At 42.3% G+C, this 24,339-nt stretch overlaps 1 protein-coding gene across 2 annotated transcripts in view; it reads right to left on the bottom strand.

Annotated features, from left to right (window-relative positions):
• The window catches only part of CACNA2D3 (calcium voltage-gated channel auxiliary subunit alpha2delta 3), a 1,033,411-nt gene that overhangs the window by 118,684 nt on the left and 890,388 nt on the right, over positions 1 to 24,339 (bottom strand). For both annotated transcript variants that reach the window (XM_056129451.1, XM_056129450.1), the window contains one exon: positions 252 to 313. In XM_056129451.1, the coding sequence (XP_055985426.1) occupies positions 252 to 313 (62 nt within the window). The remainder of the gene's footprint in view (positions 1 to 251; positions 314 to 24,339) is intronic.

The raw sequence follows: 24,339 nt of genomic DNA, 5'->3' as shown, positions 1-24,339 counted from the left end.
TAGAAGGCTACAATCTTGAGCTCATAATGAAAACTGTTCAAAGGAGAGCACTCCTGCTTTGCCCAGCACGTGCTGTCAAGCATACTGACAGCCCTTTAGTTTGCTGTAAAGTGAAAGGTGATCTGAGCAGCCAGCAGTTCATTTTAGAAACATTTGTCGGAAATCTGGCACTTTTAGACTCCGGGTACCCAGTGTGAACACCTGTATAATAACAGTGTCTCTAATGCTTCAGTAGGCTGACTGTAACTTACCTGTCTGCTGGCAGTCCAGAACTTCCTTTGGAAAAATTCAAGTTTCATCTGAATGCCTACAGCTGGGAAAAATTATAAATAAAACAAGGTATTAGAGATTCTTTTACATAATTATTTAAGATTATCATTAAAATAATCCATTGAAGCAAGGAGATAATGTAAGCATATCAGATAAGAACACTTGAAAATCAAAATTACAGTGAGGCATACCACTAAGACATTTTATCTTTTAGGTAACAAATTATCAAGGTTATTTGTATCTGGAGAACTCAACATCAGATACTGAATACAGTACAAATGGTTCTTTGCAGCTAGATTCCTTCGATGTTTATAAATATATATGCTAGGACTTTTGCTCTCTCCAATACCAGCTGAAAACATGAATAGAGAAAATAAAGAATATTCAGGAAGTAAGAGTTTCTTTAGTTTTGTTTGTTTATGTGTCTGAGAGGTGGGGAACAATTGATGGAGCATGCTCAATAATGCTCAGGATTTACTCCTGACTCTGTGCTCAGGGATTTCTCTTGGCAGTACATGGTTAACCATATGCAATGTCAAGGAACTGAACCTCGATTTATTGCGTGCGAGGCAAACAAATGCCTTAAGCCTTGTACTATCTCTTCAGTCCTATGGTCTCAGTTCCTTTAGAGTTTTTGTTTCTATTATTACTGTGTGAACTTGAAGTTCTGAAAAGTTATACATGTACTTTTTTTAGAAACAAAAATTGGCAATCAGTTGTCATGAGGCTTATACTTGGAAGTGAGTCACCTGTGACTTTATCAAATGGATTCACAGTATCCAGTCTAGCTGTCCTCTGCCCAGCTACACTATGGAATCATACAATTCTCTGTTTGACAGTAGAAAGTTCCTGAAAGCCAGAGTAATGCTATCTCTGGGCAGATAAACAGAGCTAAAGAAGAGGTTAAGAAATAATTTTCAGGGCCAGAGAGAGATAGAGGATGTTTCTCTCACACTCAGACAACCTGGGTTTAATCCTTGTTACCACATATGGTTCCCCAAGTCCACCAGGAATAATACCTGAGCACCACCAAGTGTGGTCCCAAAATCCAGAAAACTGAAAAATGAAAAAGAAAGAAAATGACTTGCAGCTTTGGGAAGCGGAAGTTAGTGAATCCTCAGAACTATGATGTGGACAAGTTTACAGCAGATATTTTCCTCCATGAACCCAGAATAATAGAATTTGTAAAGCATTTCAGAAAATGTTCAAGACAAGGCACACATTTCATCAGATGATGATTAAAATTCAGAGGATAAGAAAGAAAAGAATGATCAGGAAACACTGAAACCTGCCATGGGGCACATGTTCCCATGTACAATTTTGCAAACTACAGTTCCTTGCATAATCTTCCCTATTTGATTATAACTAAATGTCCCCAGTATAGTTATTTATCTTTCTACACTTTTTTTCTCTCACTTTAATACCTACTATAACTTCAACATAAAGTAATAGTAATCATCAAAACTATCATACAGGAAAATAAATTTACAGATTAATCTCAAAGAGATGCCAAGCAGATGAAACTCCCAGGTAGACTAGTCTTCAGACTGAGAACTCTGGGGCCTTCTAGGGAAGGCGGGGGTGGGGGTCAAGTCCCTACTCTGCTGAAGGCCAACAACAAAACCCACACCTGACATCATCCAGCATATGAACAGCCGGGCTTCATGACTAATCTGAAAGAGACACCAAATCACCAAATCACCAAATCATCCCAGTTCCATAGCTCCTGGATTGAGTGGTTCCATACATGGGCTCATAACACCTACAAATTTTCCCAATACTGACAGCCCAGTAGGAGCACAGCAGATTATATGGGAAAATTGCATAGAAGCTCATGAAACTCAATAAGTGAAAACAATAACACAGAAGATTCCACTAGCACCAAAAAGCTCAATAAATCTTCAGACAATGACTTTGGTAAAACCATTGTGAGCTACAACAATCTTCACAAATTTTCTTTCATAGAACTATTTTTTAATAATTCCAATTGTTGTAACAAGCAATATAAGGTTAATTATTTTGTGCCCGTTGAGGGGAAAGTTTTGGGGTGGGGGTGACAAAGGGGACATTGGTGGAAGAAAGGTAACACTGGTGGTAAGATTGGTGTTGGGACAATGAATGCTTGAAATGTGTATTATGAAAAACTTTGTAAATCATAGTATTTAAATAAGTTTCAAACATAAAAATTAAAAAAGAAAGAAAAATTTACTCAGAGCTCTGAAAATTTTACCTACAACCACATTAAATTTCCACCTTGGGGTCTAACACAGCACATGGCTGGGATGACATCAGGACATTGGAGTTTCTCTTGGTCTGTTGGCCTTAAAACACTCAAGTACATTTCCACTTCCTAAAGAAACTGCTGAACAAGTCCTGGGAGTAAAGTGACCTGAAACTTACGTACCTACGCACTTGACCCAGCCTCTGCTTTGGGACTGAATGTCAGATACTATGCTAAGACTAGCGCTAAACTGCATGCAGTTTGTCTGGAACAGGGTGTTCCTGAAATGTGTCCTTTCAATACCGTAAGTTCATAATTCTTTGCTCTAAGTGTACATAGCATGAGGGACTGCTGCACTTGTGGACTAGAAAACAGGCAATCGAAAACCAGGGCCACTTAAGTGGCAGTAATATTTGCTGTTCAACATGCAACTTCTGTTTTTTTGGAGGGCATCAGTCTGTGGCATATCAGAAGAAATCTGTTTTACAAGTTGAGGGGCCTTCAGAATGGGTAGGGACCAGTTCGGGCTTCATATTGAAGCCCGGCTTGGGCCCAGTACAGTATGAGCCCACAAAGACTTCATCAGTCAGTGCTTCCTTTTCCTTTAAAATTATTCCCTCCTCAAGGGGGGCGTTCTGGCCGTCCTTCACGCCCTACCGAGGTCACCAGTTGCCCCCCAGGAGCGGCTCTCCGGCATGGCCACGGCCCCAGAAGCACAAGGACTTAATGCAGAAAACCAGCAGCTTGGAGCAGAAAAGTGAACGGACTATGTGTTAATCCACGCCATCATGCCTGCCAGGAGGGGAAAGGGTGCTGCCCCATTCGCCATCTCTTCTCTGGAAAGAAGGCGGCACGGCCACGACTCTAGAGCACAGAAACCAATCTCTTAATTATCTGACTTTTAGCAGAAATACTTCCAGGGTTAATAAGTAAAATAGCAGAAATCCAACATTTAATTCCTGAACCCAGCTATAGAAAGCAAATCATTTCACAACGCTTTTTCAGCATGTCTGATTTGGGGGGAGGGGGTAAACTCTAAATAATAATGGTGCATCTTTTGTCGAAACAATGAATCTAGTCAAAGTAGATAGAGTGTTAACTAGAACTCATCTGCCTCACAGGAATTGGGAGGGGTGGGAGGTGGGGTTTTATTGGGGTTCGTGGTAAAAAATAAGTATTGGTAAAGGGAAATGTGTTTGATATTTGCATGCCTGAGACCTAAACCTGAAAGCTTTGTAACTTTTCCCACAGTGATTCAATAAATAAATTATTTTTAAAAAATTATTCCCTCCTCACCCCACCCCCCTTTACTCAACAAGATCTCTTCTCGTTCCAAACATGGGCTGATCTCACTTATTTGTGGTATGTAGAATAACTTGATTAGGGAATGCAATGTAGACTAAGATTTCAATCCACAATTTCAGATTTACACAGGCAGAGGTGAGAGGCTGGTCCATACTGAGAAGGGATTTGGACTGAGTTTCTCTGGTATCTACGAAGATACAGAAGGGCTTCAGAAAACTGACTTCCTTGCAAAAATCCTCCCAGTGGATGTGACAGTCCTGTCACTAGTGTCTGCACAGAGAGTAGCAGATGAATCTTTCCCTCCCTCTGTCTCTCTGCAACTCATTCCCCAGCAAGTCCAAGCCAGCCCTCCATAGCCTAGCTACAGGGGGCTAAGGCTCCAAGAGCATTCAGGATTAAAGCAGTAATTTTCCTGGGTCACCCCAGAGGACCTGTCCAAGGTGTTTTTTGTTCTAGCAGCCTGGGATGGATATCCCTAGCCCACCCACCATCCATCCCTTCATCAGTGACTCTGATCCTTTCTGAGCATCCCTCCCATCCTGTGATGGATGCCCCACTTTCACCTCCCTCGTGTGGCTAGCTGTTCCCTCCTGGGTGTTTATTCATCTCACATACTTGCAGCCTGCTATCATCTGCCCCTTTCAGTATGTACCCCAGCTCCTCAGAGTGTTTTAATCTTTCTTCATGAGTCAGTCCCTCCATCCCATTAATCATTTCAGCGGCTTCTCTCTGATCTCCCTCCAGCAGGCTGCATCCTCTCCTTGGTCCTGATGCCCTAAGCTACACACCCGCTTCCTTCACTCCTCACTCCCTCCCTTGTCTGGTTTGATGCCTAGGGGGTCCCAGACAGTCCTCACTACAATGGGCCTGCTCTGTTTTGATGTGGCTGTGCTTTTGTTGGCCAATCCCCATACCCCTTCCAGCAACTTTTTCCCAGGCTTCCCACCATACATCTGGATTCGTAGCATATTCACCTTAAAGTTAATACACTTCTCTTTGACTAAAAGATTGACAAACCTTTCATGACTATTGATCCAGAGACCTTCTGCCTGCTGAGCTTCTGGCTGAATGCTGGGGAGAATGAAAGTACATGTTCCCTCTCTGGGAGAGCTGTGAGTATGTGAGTAGCCAAAGTCAGAGCCCCCTCACCCCCCAAGAGAATTCTGCGGCAAGGCCAATGAGGCAGACTGGCCTGGAGGAGCTGCCTAAAGTTTTATGGCAGGGAAGACAAGGTCTATCTCAGGGAAAGTAAAACAGAGAAGTGAAATCATCTGAATTCAGGAAACAGAAAGGGAGAAAATAGACCATGTCAAGAGACCCATGTCTTCTGGAGCTTAAAGGAATGGGGGCTTGTGCATGCTGAGGTCAAACAGGAGGATGCCTGCAGTGTCAGATCAATGCATCCAAAGAATATCCTCTTTCAAATTCCATGTCTTTTTGGAAACAAATTCCTTTTTTAAAATTTTTTATTAGTGAAACACATTAGACTTACAAATGTTAGTGCTTGGGTTTCAGTTATACAATGATCAAGTACCCATCCCTCCACCAGTGCCCATTCTCTACCACCAATGATCCCAGTACCCCTCCCACGCTCCCATCCCCCCATCTCACCCCACCTCTTCGGCAGGGTCATTCCCTTTTGTTCTCTCTCTCCTTTTGGGTGCTGTGGTTTGCAAAAGAGGTATTGAGTGGCAATCATGTTCGGTCTATAGTCAATAGTCTATAGTCAACTTTCAACATGCATCTCCCATCCCTAGCATGTGCGGCTGGCCTCCAAGCCATGGAGTGAAACTCCTAGTACTTACCTCGACTATTTTTGGGTATTAGTTTCCTATTTTGTTACTTTATATTCCCCAGATGAATGCAATCTTTCTATGTCTATCCTTTCTTTCTAAGTCATTTGGCTTAACATGATACTTTCCATGTAGTACCACTTGTATGTAAATTTTATGACTTCATCTTTTCTAACAGCTACATAGTACTCCATTGTGTATATGTACCAAAGTTTCTGTAACCAGTCATCTGTTCTCGGGCACTCGGGTTTTTTTTTTTTCTTTCCAAATTTTGGCTATTGTGTTTTGGCTATTGTGAATAGTGCAGCAATGAACACAGAAGTTCAGATGTCATTTCAACTGTACTTTTTTGCCTCTCCAGGATATATTCCCAGGAGTGGTATTGCTGGGTCAAATGGGAGCTCAATTTCTAATTTTTTGAGAATCGTCCATACTGTTTTCCAAAAGGGCTGAACCAGTCGGCATTCCCACCAGCAGTGAAGGAGGGTCCCTTTCTTGCCACAACCATGCTAACACCGGTTGTTTTTGTTTTTTTGGATGTGGGTGAAAATAAATTCTTAATGGAACATGGCTTCGTTCATTTATTTACACACAGTAGTACATTCTGAGCTGAGTAGTTGCAACAGAAACTGACTGGCTCATGGTCACGGTCACGGTCCTCCCATTGTTCATGGATTTGCTTGAGCAGGCCCAGTAATGTCTCCATCGTGAGACTTGTTGTTACTGTGTTTGGCATATCGAATACATCACGGGCAGCTTGCCAGGCTCTGCTGTGCGGGCGAGATACTCTCGGTAGCTTGCTGGGCTCTCCGAGAGGAGTGGAGGAATCGAACTCGGGTCGGCCATATTGGCTGCGTGCAAGGCAAATGCCCTACCGCTCTGCTATCGCGACTGGCTCACAATATTGAAAATACTTATTATTTGGTCCTTGATAGAAAATTTTCTGATATTTGCTGGAAGGGCTAATGATCCATTTAAGATGAGGAGGAGGAGATGAGTTAGACAGCACTAGTGACTAAGTGTATTTGACTACTTATACTCATGAAAATGAATTAAAGAGAAAGACAGCATGGACCAAAGGAAAGAATACCCCTACCTACTTCCAACAAACAAAAATGCTTACAAGTGTCCTGTGACCAGTTCTATTAAAAAAAAAACAATATTTTCCCTAAACATAAAAGTAGCTTCCTTTTTATCTGAATTTGGAACCATTTTTTATTTTGTTTTTTTCAACTTTAATAAAAAAAATCATTATTACTTCAGTAAATCCTACTTTCCCCCATCCGAAATGGAACCCAAATAGAACCTGAGATATTTTTCATGCCCATCTATTTTGTTCTTTCAACAACATTTCAAGCCATAGCTGTATATTCTGATTCAAGTCAATCCTGCTAATTCAATAAGGAAAACAAGGACAGAAAATGCTTTAGCGAAACCCAAGTCCCAAAGAGAATGCAGAAAATAAAAACACCATTCCTGGGGTTTGAAATTTTTTAGACAGTCCAGAAAATCATCAACATATTTCTCCCGAGTTTTTGGTGGGCTTCACTTCCACTTGAGGCACAGGCTCCTGGGAACCCTAGCCATGGGAGGAGCGGAGAGAGGGGGAGCGGAGACAGACTACCTTTCATCACAGCATCTGGTTGTGCTTTGTCACCTTCCATAGCCAGGTATAGCCAGAGCAAAGTATCTTTGGATAATATGTTGATACTGTGTGAGGTTTTAGTAACAGTGACCCTCAGACACTGGAATGGTCTTTGGAAACTAGCAGAATCCCAAAGCCATTCTTATCAGAATTGCTATCCAAGGATCCTTAGATCCCTTTTATATAAAATATTAAGTTCCTGAAGTTTTGACACTTTTCTTAGTTTTAATTATTCAGATTATTGTGCCATAATTCACCTCAATACTCTAGAGGGTCTGATATTGGGCCTATATTGGGCTTAGCAATGCAGAACATAGAACTGTGTGAAGGATCTTTCTTTCAGACTTTCTCTTTCTCAACTTTCTAACTTTCTCTTTTTCTATTATTAATTTTTTAATTTATTTTTTTAAATGAAGCACCATGAGATCCAGTTACAGATTTTCAAACTTGCATGATTACATTTCAGTCATACAATGATTGAGTACCCATCTCTCCAACAGTACCCATTCTCCACCACCAATGTTCCCAGTATCCTTCCTGCCATCCCTCCCCCATATCCTGATACCCCTGCTTCTGTGCAGGTACATTCCCTTTTATTCTCTCTCTCCTTTGGGTGTTATGGTTTGCAATACTCAACTTTTTAACTTTCTTCTTGCTGACTTCATTTCCTTTTATCTTCATCCCACATGTATTGAAGCCCAGTATGTGCAAGTAGCAGTTGTACTAAGTGATGACATACAACATGACAAAGCTAGGGATGAGACCTGGGGAGGTCAGCCAAAGCACTGACATGAGGGGAAGACCAACATTCTCAGAACCTACAGAGATGAGGACAAGTGTCAGCATTTTTTTTCTAGTGTGTCACAGATCAAGTGACCACTAGCTACATTTAAATATATAAATGAAAAGTTAAATAAAATTAATAATGCAGATAATTAGTTGTATCAGCCAAATTTCAAGTGTCCTATGACCACACAGTGCCTTTATCTACCATACTGGACTAGATTGGTTGACTATTTCAATCATCATAAGAAGTTCTGATTACACTGATCCATTACAGGAGGAATTACAGAGTGAGGAGGAATTACAAGAGTGAGATTGGCTCTTCTGGAGTGAAGGCAGAGTTCTCTAAACATGTCTGTGCTATCCACTTCCCAGTGGTAGTGAAAATGAGGTCAATTGAGTTCTGAAGGATTTTGATGAGATAGGGCTGCTGATGTGAAAATACCTAGATTTGTGAAGGGAAGTTGGTAATTAGAGAGAAACCTAGAGAAATCAATGCAATATGCTCAATGTGGCTACCACCCCCATGATTTATTTATTTTTCTTTGTAAAATTTGAGAATACAAATTACATTTCCAGTGCTATTATATTCAAATGCATTCAAGATGAAATCATGCATGCATCTCATATCAGGTTAATAGACATGCATTCAAGTGTAATTTGAGATTTACTCAAGAACAATGTTACATGTAAAATTAGAAATAAAATAACTTTTTCATATTGTATTCATTTAGAAATAATTTTTTGTGGGCTTGGCCTCAACTTGCAACATACCATTAGGAGCACAAATCCTGTTTGTAAAATAGTGCTCACCATGCGTGGCACACAAGCTCACACAAACACCCCTACTTCCATTTGCCCAGGCCTCTAGCCATAAAAAATATTCACATCCATCCAAAGAGCTTACATACATCTGAACACACAAAACATTCTTGCCACCATCAATGAATTATAACTAGGGATATTTTTACTAGGAGAACTGGTTGTGAGTTTAGTTCTAAGATTATGGCTCAGTTCCTTTTTGGTACATAATTTTATATCTCTGTATCTACAGAGATTCACACTCCCTTTAGGTCTGAATAAGACTTTGTGGGATAGAGATAAATGAAACAGAATAAAATGTGAACACCCAAAAAGTCTAACAGTGTTGTCAATACTTATGTTAAAATTTGATCATAGAATTTTATCCTTTAATCTTTTCATCACCAAATATACCTTTCATGCCAATATATTTAGAGTCAATGTAAAATTTACCCATGACCAATTCACACTGTCCACCATGAGCAATGTCCCTGTAGGGTGTAATATCTGGGTAGCACTGTAGCACTGTACCACTATCCTCTAGTTGTTCATCGATTTGCTCGAGCGAGCACCAGTATCATCTCACAACAAATTGTAAGACTTGTTGTTACTGTTCTTGGCATATCGAATACATCATGGGTAGCCTGCCAAGTTTTGCCATGGGGGCGAGATACTCTCGGTAGCTTGCTGGACTCTCTGAGAGGAATGGAGGAATAGAACCTGGGTTGGCCATGTGCAAGGCAACCACCTTACCTGCTTGGCTATTGGTCCAGCCCAATATCTGAGTAAAGACTATAAATTTACTGTACCAAAAGGACAATAAAGATCCTGCACTGAAAAATAAAGCAAAAAATGGAAGATGCTGCTTCTTCTTGCAGCTGACAATGTTCTCAGAATGAATTCTTTTTTTCTGCCTCAAGATTAATGAGAGGTGTGCTCCAGCATTCAAAATCTGACTCCCAAACCCACAAGTTGAGATCATTTGGGAGAAGGCTAACTAAATCAGCACACAGACTCCAAGAAGACTATTGTCTCTCACATGGACCCCATCAGCACCAAGTGCTCATCGGCCAGGCTACCAGGCCTCAAAGCTTTTCAACTGACAGGCTACTGCTGGCAGTATGTGAACAGTTACTTCATTCCAAAGCACAAACTGAGAAACATTTCCCAGAGCTGCCACAAGCTCTCTTGGCCATAGACGGGAGTGTTTCCTCCTAATAGATTCCAATTCATGAAGAAGGATATGGTAGAAAAAGGAGTCTTTATTAGATAAATAATCACAGTCACGGTTCTCCCGTTGTTCATCGATTTGCTCGAGCGGGCCCAGCAATGTCTCCATCGTGAGACTTGTTACTGTGTTTGGCATATTGAATATGTCACGGGTAGCTTTCCAGGCTTTGCCCTGTGGGCGAGATACTCTCAGTAGCTTGCCGGGCTCTCCGAGAGGGGTGGAGAAATCGAACCCGGCTCAGCCGGGCCTGCTGCACGCAAGGCAAACACCCTACCGCTGTGCTATTGCTCCAGCCCATTAAATAAATAATAATAATAATAATAATATAAGTTAAGGATAAAATAACTGCAAAGGATTTCCCATGCAATTCATCATTTAGGAGTGAAAAGTTTCCTTGAAACCCAAACTCTACAAATAAATGCTGGCCATTCCTTCTCTCATTCAGAAAATCAGCTGCTTGCTTGTCATATTTGTCAAGCAAGGTAGTGGTTAAATTTAAATGGCTGGGTTAAAACTCTCCACCCTGGAGAGATAGCACAGCGGGTAGGGCATTTGCCTTGCACGTGGCCGACCGGGGTTCGATTCCCAGCATTCCATATGGTCCCCTGAGCACCGCCAGGAGTAACTCCTGAGTGCAGAGCCAGGAGTAACCCCTGTGCATCGCCAGGTGTGACCCAAAAAGCAAAAATAAATAAATAAAAAATACAACTCTCCACCCCGTCCCCAGCCTGCCCTTTGACAGAGCCCCTGATTTCCCTTCCCTTGTACACAAAGGCAATGATTGCTAGCAGTGATAGTAACAAGGCCTGGCACCATTTGGATACCAACTTGCCTTAATTAACGGTCAAATCTAATAGCTGTTAGCCAAGCCACATTTGTTTAAATGTTTTCTTCTGTTTGTTTTCAAAATAGTTAATTGCAAGTAGAACTAGCCATGAGTTTGAATGTCACTTTTGGAAATGTTTCACGATTAACCAGGGGTTTGGAAAAGAGCCACTGTTCTGGAGCATCGAAGGAAAGAACTCTAGCCCTCTTTACATCAAATACAAGGCCGTTTCCAGGGGTCTGCTAATGTCCAGGATAAATTACTTACCACATGAATAACAATTTGAAACCGTAATGTGAATTATGACATAACTCATCTGTTAAATATTTCATGTGAAGATTTTAATGGATTGCATGATGGAATGTTGGACAAAAAAGACAACTGAAATCCTGGGACTAATTTGGGCAAAACTGAGAACAGAGCATCCTCATGAAGAGGGCGAAGGAAAGACAGCTGTATTCACATTCCCTCTGGGTGTTGGACTGCAAGTCCAAAGGCTTTCTTAAAAGATTATCAGGGAAGGAGAATGATCAGCAACAATCTTTTGAAAAATATTTAGATCAAAGCAGTATTTATTTACTATAATCTGGGTAAAGCCTGAACATTAATCTCCAAGGTATGGCTTTATTTCATAAATTAGGGGGAAGTCATTTTCACAACCACAGACACACCTTATATTTTAGCCCATGAAGCACATATATTAGCAAAGAAGTGTAATGATAAAAGGGGAGGAGGTATTTAAAATATAACTTCCTGGCCTATTGCATGTTTCACTTCTGAAGTACTCTTTATGGTATTGGGGTGTGTGTGTGTGTGTGTGTGTGTGTGTGTGTGTGTGTGTGTGTGTGTGTACATGTGCACAAACGCACCTGAGAGAACATGTGTGATCTTCTTATAAATGTTCTTGAATAACAAATAACTACATGATAGATGTCTGTGGTGAGAGGGAGGGAGGGTAAACAGGTATTATTATCCTTCAGTTGACAATGAAAAGGAAAAGATTTTTTTTGAAGATTCATAGTTTGTAGTGGTTTATTTTAATCTGGAAGCATTGCCACCAACTGTGTGTAACTGGATTTTGGGAATGTGTGCAGGAAGGTCTGAGCAATTTGTCCATACATTTCTTTGTAATATTTGTTTTGTTTTGTTTTGTTTTCCTTATCAGGGTTTTTTTGGGAGCAGTCACCTTTGGTAAAGTACAGTGAGTGACAACTCTAAATGTTTTCTCCATTGAGCTTTTAATAACTCGACAGAATCAATGTTGAAAAGAATTAGGAGAACTGTGGGATGAAATAATAATTTTCTTTCACCCTGAGGTAATCTGGAACCATTTTTCCAGACTTCATCTGAAGGAATCTATATTCCCTTGACTTTTCAAGGCCACGAGAGCTGGTATCAAATTGTTTTCGTCAGACCATTTTAATCTCACAAAACTCTTCAAATAATATTATTTCAATAAAGTTTTCAACTAAATATATTTCAAAGTCAATTCCTATCCTCATAACCTTTCAGAAGTCTCAGATTTAATTGTACTTTAATCAGGGTTATACAAATCAATGTCCATTAAGAAAAAAGTGATGATATTTCCAATTATAGCACCTCAGTCAATAGTTCCTTATTAGGATACCACCTAATAACAGTCACTAAAGTGGCTAAGACAAAAATCAGGGGTCAGATTTCCAAACATTTTGAAACCCATAGCAGAAAGACTATGTAATCTGTCAGTTCCCACTAAGCTGAATGATTATGAGCATACTAAATGCAAAGCAGTATTAAAAAATTACTCAGGTGGGCAGAAAGAAGGAAAGGGAGTTGCCCAAGCACATTCTGCTTATTAAATGAAGCTTGAGACAATCTAAAGATCCCATACTTAGTGATCAGACGAGATCAAACGAGATTGGGCGCGTTCAGGGTGGTATGGTCGTAGACCTGCAGCGAAAGCACAGGGGTAGGGCGATTGCCTTGCATGCAGCCAACATGGCCGACCCGAGTTCGATTCCTCTGCCCCTCTCAGAGAGCCCGGCAAGCTACCAAGAGTATCTCGACCACACGGCAGAGCCTGGCAAGCCACCCATGATGTATTCGATATGCCAAACACAGTAACAACAAAATCTCCAATGGAGACGTTACTGGGCCCACTCAAGCAAATCGATGAACAATGGGGGGGCCTTTACCTTATACTTAGTGAACTGAAGTCCAGTTTGCACCTAGTCTAAAGGGATCAACTGAGCTTGTGGGAACATGATCTAGATGTTTCAAGTTATTTCGATGCTGCAGAAGAGGCTGAAAATTTAGTTTTATAGAAGTCATTTATGAAAAAAAAAACCAAAAAACAGCCTCAGGAGGCTGGATAAGAGATTTCTCATATACTAAACTTGACAATTTTACACTGCAGAACACAGGGCACCCATGAGGTGACAGCCTAGTCTTGAGAGGCCCCAGGTGACCTGGGAGTTAACTTCAGGCCTGAGAACTAGGACTGTGTCCATCACATGGCCTTCATTATTTCATGAATTATTCCATAAAATACATTCCAAAAAGAAAAGACTATAAAGAAGCAGAGGGCAGAGAGATAGTACAGGTATTAAGATGCATGGCTAGAATGTAGCTAACTGAGGTTTAATTCTTATATTTATATGGGCCCTTAAGCACCACCAGGAGTGAACCCTGAGCACAGAGCCAGGAATAATCTCTAAGTATGCTGGACGTGGCCCAACGCAAACTGTGCCCCTAAAAAAAACAGAAAAGAAATAAAAATACTTTTATCATTTACTTGAGAAATTTCCCCATAATTTATCTAAACCACAGGTGATTAGGACAATAAAACCCTCAAGTAAGCAGACCACTTATTTATATCAAACAACTATTAGCTTCTCAAACTCCAGAGGCTCACCAATCTTAACCCTTTCTGCAACTCAGATCCCTGTAGTAGAAGACCTAAGTTGGCCCTAGACATGTACTCCAGCTTCCCTCTACCAGACCTAGTGAAGTGTCTTTTCCATCACTGCGGCAGGCTTGCAACCTGATTTGAGTTCACCTACAGAGTAAATGGTCTTTTTGTGATTCACCAATGGTTTGGTTTTCTTCAAAGCATTTATCAGGTTTGGGATTCAAGTAAATGATTGATCATTTATTGTTCTGCTCCCACCTGACTAGAGGGAAGAAAATTGAAGGCAGAGGCTATTGATTTATACTTATATTCCCTGCAGCTAGAAAGTACCTACCCACTCTCAGTATCTGTATTACAAACCATAATGCCCAAAAGTAGAGAGAGAGTATGGGAAATAATGTCTGCCATGGAGGCAGTGGAGGGTGGGAAGAGGGGGGGGGGAGACTGGAGATATTGGTTGTGGGGAATGTGTATTGGTGGACGGGTGGGTGTTTGATCATTGTGTGATTGTAACTCAAACACGAAAACTTGTAACTATATCTCACCATGGTGATTCAACAAATTAAAAAAAAAGAGACAGAAAGTACCAGTACCTACCCAATCAGATACTTGGAAATACATGTCCATGTATTCCTAGGGAGCTAGAGCTGGAGACGGTGACAGCAGTTGCCTTTAGGGCTTCTGCCTTGGACATCCAGGAGGTTTGGTGCTTTTATTTTTTTGTATATTTATTGTTGTGAGAGATGGATGTGAGATCTGTACAGATGTGTACTTGGGAAATAACTGCAGGGGTCTCCATGGATAAGGCTGATCAGGGTTTAGATGCTTTCCTCAATGAGAGGGTGATGAGGTACTTCTACCCAGCAGGAACCAGCAGGGAAGAGGAAAAAGATGGGGGTCTTGTTTCTATCCTCTCCAGAAAGGGTGAAGCCTGGAAGCTAGATTTCACCATTGGCATATCAATCACATCTGCTCCAAATACTGCCCACCGTACCATCTCAAGGCCCCATCCTTTTTCACCAGGCACTTTGGCAAATTTCAATGTGTTTTGATTTTACTTTCTAATGAATCATTTCATGAAACTCATGTCCCTGCTCACTAGCAGGGCATTCCATAAGACATATTTCATGATGAAAATTATTTTATGAATCAGACCATAAAAAGTATACTGCATAATAATAATAACAGTCACATTAATAATAACAGTAATTGATACTATTTATGGGGCACCTGCTAGAAGCTTTAGATATTTTATAGCTAAGTTTTACCACTCCATACAAAATGGGCAGTACTCTCAGCCACATTTTATATCCAAGTAGACTTTGAATGGATGAGCAAGTTAGGGGATCTAAAGTCTATAGAAGGGACTTCACCCTTATTTTAGCTTTGGAGAGAAAGGTCAAAGATGGTTCTAAGTCTGGGAATTCCAGCATTTGTGCTATGGAGGAAGAAGGTAGGGAGGCTGTGTATGGAGCCACAAGCCACAAATAGGATGACCTCGAGAGTCAGAGAACTTCAATTCGGAATGTTTGCTTGGCCTCTGTAAATGAAGATAAGCTTCTCAAGTTTTTGTAATGAGAGAATCAAGGATGATGTTCAAGTAAAACCCAGTGATCATCCTAAGGATTGCTGGTCACAAGCAAGATTTTCTTCTGGAGGGAGGGCCAACAGGATTATCATTGCCAACCTTCCTCTGTTACATTCATTCAAGGACACTAGAAACAACCAAGGCCAAGGGAGGATGATGACTTAGGCATGTGGTCATGCAGCAAGGCAGGTCCAAATGCCACTGAGCCCTGTTCCCGGGACCTCTGGCCATCTAGACAGCCATCTCCAAGTCAAAAAGCTGGGTGACAGATGTTTGGGATTGGAGCAGACCTAGCCTAAGGCAGATCCATCTGCACACAATGTGATTATAAGGGAGAAAGGAATGGTGAAGCATAAATGCGAGGGGCAGACAGCATTTTGTAGTAATCAGACACTTTTGTCCTCTCCTCCAAACTTTTGGAATCTCAGGAGCTTGGACTATTTGGGAATTAGCCTTGGTGTGAAAAATTCCATTTTGTCCCATAATTTAATCAGGCAGATGTTGAGGATGGAAAAACTATCTTCTGTCATTAAGTTCTTGCTCCTAAACACGTGCTTGGCAACACCTGAGTCCTTCATGTGGGTTCCTAAATTGCCTTTGGAACAGGTTGAACTACTCAGGTCTCTGTGCATGGGGAAGGTGGGCTGAAGAGGTGGGGCACATTCGTCTGCTCTGACAGAGAATCCAAATGCATCTCAGAATGGTCCCCACCCAAGAGTTCTCGCTGTAGACAGAGGCCAGGTGGACTGTCTCAAAGTCCCTCAATTCAGACTTTTATTGAGAAAGAATGCCTTATGTCCAATAAGCTTCTCAAAAACACTGAGCAGCCAAAGGAAGAAGCAAATTCACTGTCTACGGCCATACCACCCTGAACGCGCCCGATCTCGTCTTCCAGGCACTAGGCAGTTAATCTGTTGCTGCTCATGCTTTCTTTAAAGGACAGCAGTCTGAAATACAGTTGGACCAACATTTTTCTACCCAGAGTTTCCTGGCACCCCCTGGCTCTTCTCCATTCCCTCAGCTAAAACATTCCATTCTGAGGGCCTGAGGGAAGGGAGGGCATGAGGAACTTGGAGAACAAAGGAGTAAATTCTGGATTTTCTGAGTTTCAAAAACTGAGAGCCAGAGAAATCTCAGGGCTGCAGGCAAGATTTGGGAACTGCCTGAGCCAGTTCCTCTTCTCACCACGTGGGTTCCAGTCCCCTCAAGATTGCACTGGCAAAATGATCCAATGGGACAGGGAAGAGAATTCAAGTGGAGTACTGGAGCTGGAAGTGCCTGAGGGAAAACCCTCAGGAGTGGTTTTTCCTGAGGATTCCCACCTCCCCCCCACCCCTCCTAACCAGGGTCCAAATTCAGCATGAGGGTGGACTCCCCAACTTAGAGGGGGGCAGGGCCCTCCCTAACATGCCCTGTCTCCTCATGTGCCTGGCAAATGCAGGGCACTTAAGCTTGTCTCATTTCTGCCCCTGCTACTATGGACACAGAGCCTTGCAGATGCCTGGTGAAAACGGTAGCCTCAGTTTCCCCTTGCCAATGAGAGAGGAAGCCATAGTTTCCTCTTGCCAAAAGCTTAATCTCTCCACCTTTGACCTAACAATAATACTTCATGCCCCAAGGTCCTGTTTTAACATTCCAGGAATTCCCCAGGACCATAAAATTCTGCCCTGGAGCTTAGGCTCACAGGGAACCCACAATACCTGAAGCAAATGGCTAGAAAGACAAACTAGTAACTTCCTTACATCCTCTGTAACATTTGTCATTTGACAGGAAATGTAAAGACTCCAATTTCCACCTAAAAGGGTGTATAAAAGGGTGTATAAAGAGTCTTTACCTGTAACTTCCTTATATTCTGGATACCATTTGTCAGTTGATAAGAAATTCAATTGACCAGAGAGCCTTTAAAAGGGCTTACGCAAAACCCCATTACTTTTTTTTTTCTTTTTGGGTCACACCTGGCTCTGCATTCAGGAATTACTCCTGGTGGTGCTCAGGGATTCTGGGAATCGAACCCAGGTCGGCTCCTGTAAGGCAAATGCCGTACTCACTGTGCTATTGCTCCAGCCTCAAACCCCTTATTTTTAACTCTTCTCTTATACTAAGTCCCTCCCTACTTGAGAAGCTCCTTTTTTTTCCCCTTTGGCTTTCTTTTCTTTTCCTTTCCTTTCTTTCTTTTCTTTTGTTTTCTTTTCTTTTTTACTTTCTAATAAACTTTTCTACTTTCCAACTCTGAGTCTGAGCCTTTTTAATTTTCATTCCTGAAACTATTGAAAAACCTGGGGATCCCAAGCCAAAAGAGACCAGGCATCACGGTTCCAGAATCACCTGCATCTCTGGGACCCTGAACCCAGCAAAGCCTCCAGTAGGTTTGTCAGGGTGAGGCCCAGGACCTTAGACTATGTGTGGTGGGGATGAATGTGCATGTGGAATGGGGACACTGGGCAGACTGGGTGGCTTGAAGGGTCAGCACGCTTAGGGGCCAGCAAGTCTTCAGTCTCAGGTAGAGCCTTGGGGAAAGTGAAGAGAGACCCTCTTGCCAGGATAATTAAGATATTTGGTAGAATCTATGTTGAACTTAAATAAGACTGTATTGGTTGCCCACTGGAGATGATATGGACCAAAATTCATAGTGCTTTCTGTTTAATGATCCAAGAACAGACACTAAACAGTTTTCAGGTGTGGATGGCCTCTAGTGCAAGGGCAGGCCTCAGCCATGTTTAAGGCCCTTCCTGGTATCCCCTTGTGGGCAGTGCTGGAATGGAATAAGAGTTTTATGGGTACTGACTCCTAGAAACACTCATATACAGAAACTCGATACCACAAGATGGGGTGGAGGCAGGCAAGAGAGTGTCTGACCGTGTAACCCAACAGGCCTTAGATTCCTATAGCAGGGGTCACTGTGTCCACCTCAGGAAGAATAGAGGAGAGGCTCTCCAGAGGCAGCTTAAGACTGGGGCAGTGCTTGAGGGTCTCAGCAAGGACCCTCTGGCCAGTTTTTCCCCTTTTTTGTCTCCAAACAACTTCTTGTTGGAATAATTGATTGCTTTTTTTTTGGGGGGGGGGGTTAACCTTTCTACTATCTTCTCGCACTCATTCAAATAGTCTGTATGGGACTTGGGGGTGGGTTGGGGGAAATAAAGAGGGTCAAGAAGATCTCAGATCCTCAGTCAAGAAGAAACAATTATACGTGACCTGTTCATGACCTTCTCTGCGGCCAGGACCCAGACAAGCTTTTGAAAGGTTTATGAATGTTCAAGCTTCACAAAAGGGGACCTCGGGAGAACAGTCTTCTCTAAGGGCACCACTAGTGATTCTTCTCTACCTGAAGCCTGACTTATCTGCCTACTGTGTCCTGAGGCTTCAGCAGTACCCCTTTTACCTTGGCACAAGTCTGCCTGTGCTAAGGGTGGGGAATTTTCACATTCTCCGCCCTTCAGGATGAGAAGCCTCAGCTACCTCCCCAGGCTTCACTATCGGGCAGTCTTAGGCCTCCTTAACTACCTACCTATCTCTGGGATGTTTCTGCACCTTAGGCCTGAGATAATCACAGCTTTACAGAACAGTTCAAATGGGGTTGAGCATGTGAAAAAATCTGAAGGTTGCATGAAATATTCACAGGTAGATACTGTCACGATCTCTTTGCCTACACAGCTGAGGACCTGAAGGTAGAAACCTATCTGGACAACAAAATGACCTGCCTAGACAACTCATGAGAGCAGACTGATTTAGTGTGTGTGGGCTGGGGTGGGAGGTGGGGGGTGGGGGCGGAACTAAGATTTGGGTCCAGATATATCTGACCTCATGTAAAAAAGTACATGTCTAAAATGAGTGGACAAAGGGGATTGGAGAAAATATTTACTTGGCCTGGGAAACGAGCTCAGTGGTAGAACATATGCCTCACATGTTTCAGATCTTAGGTTTCATCACTTACACCAAAAAAAAAAAAACCCACCTGTGTGCGTATGGTGTTTGCGTATGTGTGTTATGTGTGTGTGTGACATGTTTGCTTACTAAGTCTATTTGCTTACTAAGTCTATTTCTATAGAAAAGACTAATAACTCTATAATGATATTGGAGAATTCCTTTATTTGTGCACACTTTTTAAACTTTTTTTTTGAGGAGGTGGTTTTTTTGGGGACTATCCCTGGTTATACTCAGTGCTAATTCCTGTGCTAAAGGGTCATTTCTGGGGTCGCTGGAGAGACTGCATGCGGTACTGGGGATTGAACTGGGTTGATTGCATGCAAAGCAATGCAATCCTGTACTAGCTGTCAGATCCCAGGGCACAAGTTTTGCTTTATGTTTTATTTTTGCTCTCCCAATTTCTATAAACTAATGAATTTCTGAATGACCACAGTGAGCACCCACAATGCTCCCTGCACTGCTCAGAGCCCTCAGGCTTCCATGCTGGCTGCTGAATTTAGAAGGAAGGAAGAAGAAAGCAAGAGAGCAGACTCTTAGGAAAGAGGGCAGAGGTGATGCAGAAGAACTTGGTGTCCCCTGGGACCAGCTTTCCCTTCTGGCCTCCACAGAGAAGAGACTCCATATCTCCAGGGAGCCGCAGGCAGCTTAGGAAGAAATGACCGAATATGGCAGCAGGCTGTAGGATGAATCTTAAAGAAACTACCTCTCTGGGTCTGTCTCATCTTTCAGCACACAACTGGGAGACAATGTCTCAATTTGAAAGAGAATATGTGGGCTGTTAAGGAACTAAGCCAGGCCCATCAGGCCTTCAGGACTTGCTGGGTGGGAGATTTGAGCCCACTAGCCTTCCTGAAACTGCTTCTGCTCTTGACAGGGATGCATCACCCCCTAGGGGGCTGTTTTGGAAGTCTCATCTTCTCAGCAAAGGGAAGATCCCTCAAGAAGAAGGGGGCTGCCCCTAATTGCTTCAGGGGCTCCAAAAACTGGTACTTGGAAAATCTCTCTCTCTCTCTCTCTCTCTCTCTCTCTCTCTCTCTCTCTCGTTCTTGAACCAAACTTTGTTTTTATATATAAATACCGAATATGTGCTGCATGTGGAATATTCTAGAAATGCATGTGGAATATTCTAAAAATGCCATGAGAGTCCCTGAAGGGACATGGATGAGGTTGCTCTGTTTCATAGCAACTTGACTATTTGCAAGACACTGCCTTTGGGGCTGAGGCATCACTGCAGCAGCACTGCCTTTAAAGAGTTTTTCCACGCATCAGTCGTGAGCATGCTCGGAGGGCTTCATTCTGTCTCCTGGGGGGTGCACTCAAACAAGAACATACGGAAGAACTAACATTTATCTTGTTGTAAATAACTCTCATTTCTTGGTATAACAGTTGGAGCTTCCTATAGTTCTATTTTTCTGGCAGCACTCAAAGGAACAGGTTCTAATTTCTATGTATTTCATTTAACTATAGAAAAGGGACTATTGTAAACAAATCTAAAGAGGAGTCTTGAGGGGAATATGCCTGAGAAGCATCCTTACTTCAGTTTCCCCTAAATCTAGTAAATACCCCCTGTTTACTCTCCTTTGCTCCCACCCCCAATATTGTCTATGGTTCCCTTCCCTTCCTGTTGCCTTGGAAACACTTATTTGGCGGGACCAAGCCTCACATGTCGTCATGGCTTCCTCTCTGCTTTCCTTCCGTTTATTTTGGCCTCAATCTAGGTGCAAGATATTGGTATCTGAGGTTCAGCTCAACTGATGGATTTCCCATTTCAGAGGCTAGCAATAAAGAAACAGCTCCCCCAGGGCTCAAGAAATCACTTGTCTTGGGCAGCTGGGCTTGTGCCTGGAGTTGAGCTCAAGTTAGCTTTTCTGGTGAGGCATTTTCTCTTTTTCCTGCAGCCTTGCCTCTGAATTCAGGGTGAGCTGGAAAATGCAAGGCAGCCTCTCTCTCTCTCTCTCTCTCTCTCTCTCTCTCTCTCTCTCTTTCTCTCTCTCTCTCTCTGTGTGTGTGTGTGTCGAGCAAAGCATCTTAATGCTAATTATTGTTATGCCACGTCACTGCCTTCGAGAGAGAAGTGGAGAGAATGGCATGCTGGGCAATGTCATGGTATACACCAGTTCCCTAGAATGAGGAGGGACGTTGCAAAGTCAGAGAGCAAGAAACAGAGCCTCCAGTAGATTAAAAGGAGCCTTTGTAGTGGCTGCATCTGTACATTAAAATAAATCTCTTCTAGCACTAAAATAACATCTACGTTCATTTGGGCCAGTGCCACATTTAGCATTTAAGAAATTTGACAAAACACTGCTTGAGCATGTTGAAGTTTGTCAGATCACAACAAAACAAGAAAGCTACCCCGGCCGCATGGAAATACTTCTCCCGGTCCCCCACTTTCACTTCTGACTCCCATTTTCCGGCTGCACTTAAAAGAAAAAGGCTGCCCTTTTTTCAGGTGCCAACCACTTAACATGGCCCTGAAATGGGCAGCAAATTGCCGCTTGAGGTGGTAGACTTCAAGAGGAATCTTTCTCTTTTCCCCTAAAGGAAACTACTAGAGACTGTGCGTGCCTGATAAAGCTTTTAATAGCAAGAGAAACATGACTTGGGGTGGCCCTCAGGTAGACTAGACATGAATAATACCTTATAAAAATAATTACTTCTATCCAGAGTGCAGTGCAGAGCACCAGATGAGTTTGGCGGGGTTCTCCATTTCCAAGAGAAATGCACATTGCAAAAGTCTTCTGGGTAGGATGATAGAACACACAAGGCATGAGTCTGGCACTGAACATGGTTATTTCTGTGCAGGCCATCCCTTCAGAGTGATTTCTGGGTTTTCTTGGATTCCCCCAATCAACTACCTTGGGAGAATAATTAAGCTGCTTTTTGCTTCTTGAGAAGATAATTAAGCCTGAAATAAGAAATCTATCTATTTGTGAAGGCTGTTGCTAAAGAACTCTGGTCCCAGGGCATACCATGTGGTGGTGGAGAAGATGATGCATTTGAATGAGTTTAGAGTGGGAGCGGCAGGGTGGGTCATTGAATGGGACTCTTTTGTATACTTACTACGGAGGTTCAAGAGTGTTAGCAAAGTGCTTGATCTGATTCAAAGACAGGCCCAAGTCATACTAACTCCAGCTGGGTTTTGTGTAGGGTCGTTTATCTAGGATTTGCTCCCATCCTGCTGGCACAGGGATGAATCCTTCCCTCCTCTGCCGTCAAGCTCTGCCAGTGAGAGTCAGCCCATGGACTCGAAATTAAAACTTAGAGGAGAGAGGAAACTTCTTTCCACTTAATCTGCCAGAGTAGTCAGCTGTGCACTAGGGGCCACAGCCTGAAAAGGAGTGTGACTTTGTGTCTCCTTGAGAACTGGATCCACACAAAGACACGTGGGAAATAAAAGCCTCAGGACACTGTTGATTTCAACAAAGTTCTGGATCCAGCTGTACCTGCAGCCTGGCATAGCTTTGGTCATTTCACTTCAAAGGCAATGAATTTTCATCCAATATTTTCTTTTAATTTTCTAACTTTGTATCTGCCACTTTGATTTTTTTTTTTTATTACCAGCAATGGACATACTCTGGTAAATACAACTGTAGCTTTGGGGAGTGACTCTTGTGAGTAGAGAGAAAATTTAGCTTCATGAATAGATCCTGGTCACAGAAGCACCTGCATAAAGGCAGTCCATGAAGCTAATGGTGGTATTGGTGTGACGACCAATTGAGCACACATAGGCCTTTTATTTGCTCTTGATAACCATATCATAGATAATGAAGAAGGCAACATTCCAAACTCAAGAAAGGCCTCCAATATTTCAGTACTATTTTCATTTTTTTTCTAATTGCAAACTAAAAAATCAAGCACTTTTTACCGAGGCAGGATGTGAGAGGTGACAGAGTGAGGAAATCACTCAACGTGAGAGAACACTGGGAACCACCAGAAGTGAATCTTAGGTTCACACCATCCCTAAACTTTCTCATGAAAATGTTTCTTATCTCATCTAAGACAACCTGGAGGGTATATGTGTGTATGATGTGTAGGGTACAAATAGAAAATGATTTTAATTTAAGGTCAAATTCTGGGGTATTGATGGGTGACATTTAACTTAGATTTAATCCTTTTTAGGAGATCTGTCCTGAAATGATAAAGAGAAGCACAGTGACATTTGCCACTCCAACTTCTGAGGTTCTAGATTAGTTTACCAATCAGAGGTTGTAGCTCGAGAGACAGATGCAAACACAATTGCTCATGGATATGAAATGTGGAAAAGCTCCCAAGTGAGAATCAAGTTCAACGTCAGGATTTCATGACTATATCTTGCCACCCTTCATTGGTTTTAAACTCCTGATTGCTTCACACGCAAGGCAAGTGCTCTACTGCTGAACTATATTTCTCCTCAATTCAAGACCTTAATACTTGTAATACCTACTGTCCATTTCTGTTCGTAGATCTGAGTCCTCATTTACAATCAGAACCTCATACTTTCATGGGGTACAGACAAGCCAAGATGTCTTTTGCACACTGCCAGATCTGCACCATCTCTGTATGATAAGTAGGATCATTGCCCAGAGCATTCAGAGTGCTTCGTTCCATGCTACTAGCCTATCAACTGTAAAATTTAGGGAAATGCCCCATTTGCTCCTGCAAAGTTCCATCTGCACTGGTGTCCGAGACTGTCTCTAGATGCCTTTCTTGCACCTTCTTCTGCAAGCTCTAACTATGCTCTTTTGTGCTCTTTGCTTTCTACATCATGTAGAAACGTGTGTTTGAACACTTCCTGTAAGATTATTCCATTCTCTTTCTGTTCCTTAGTCTACTAAAAACACAGAGAGGCAGCAAAGAGCAATTAGTAGGTTAGAATTCAGCATTTAATCTCTTTTCCACTTATAAAATCCATGATGAAAGATTTGGGAAGCAGCTTAAAGGCTTGCAGTGATGCCCGGTGAAGACTCAGGTTTGATCCCTGGCACCTCAGGGTGTGGTCCAGGTGGATCCTAGCATTACTGCGCCAAAGTGCTAAATGGTTATTGCCTTCTAGCTGGGAGAGGTGCCAGTGGCCCCCAAGCAA

This window comes from Sorex fumeus, unplaced genomic scaffold (genome assembly GCF_029834395.1).
Source record: "Sorex fumeus unplaced genomic scaffold, SorFum_2.1 ptg000072l, whole genome shotgun sequence".
Classification (NCBI taxonomy): domain Eukaryota; kingdom Metazoa; phylum Chordata; class Mammalia; order Eulipotyphla; family Soricidae; genus Sorex; species Sorex fumeus.
This window is presented reverse-complemented; position numbering and strand designations above follow the sequence as displayed.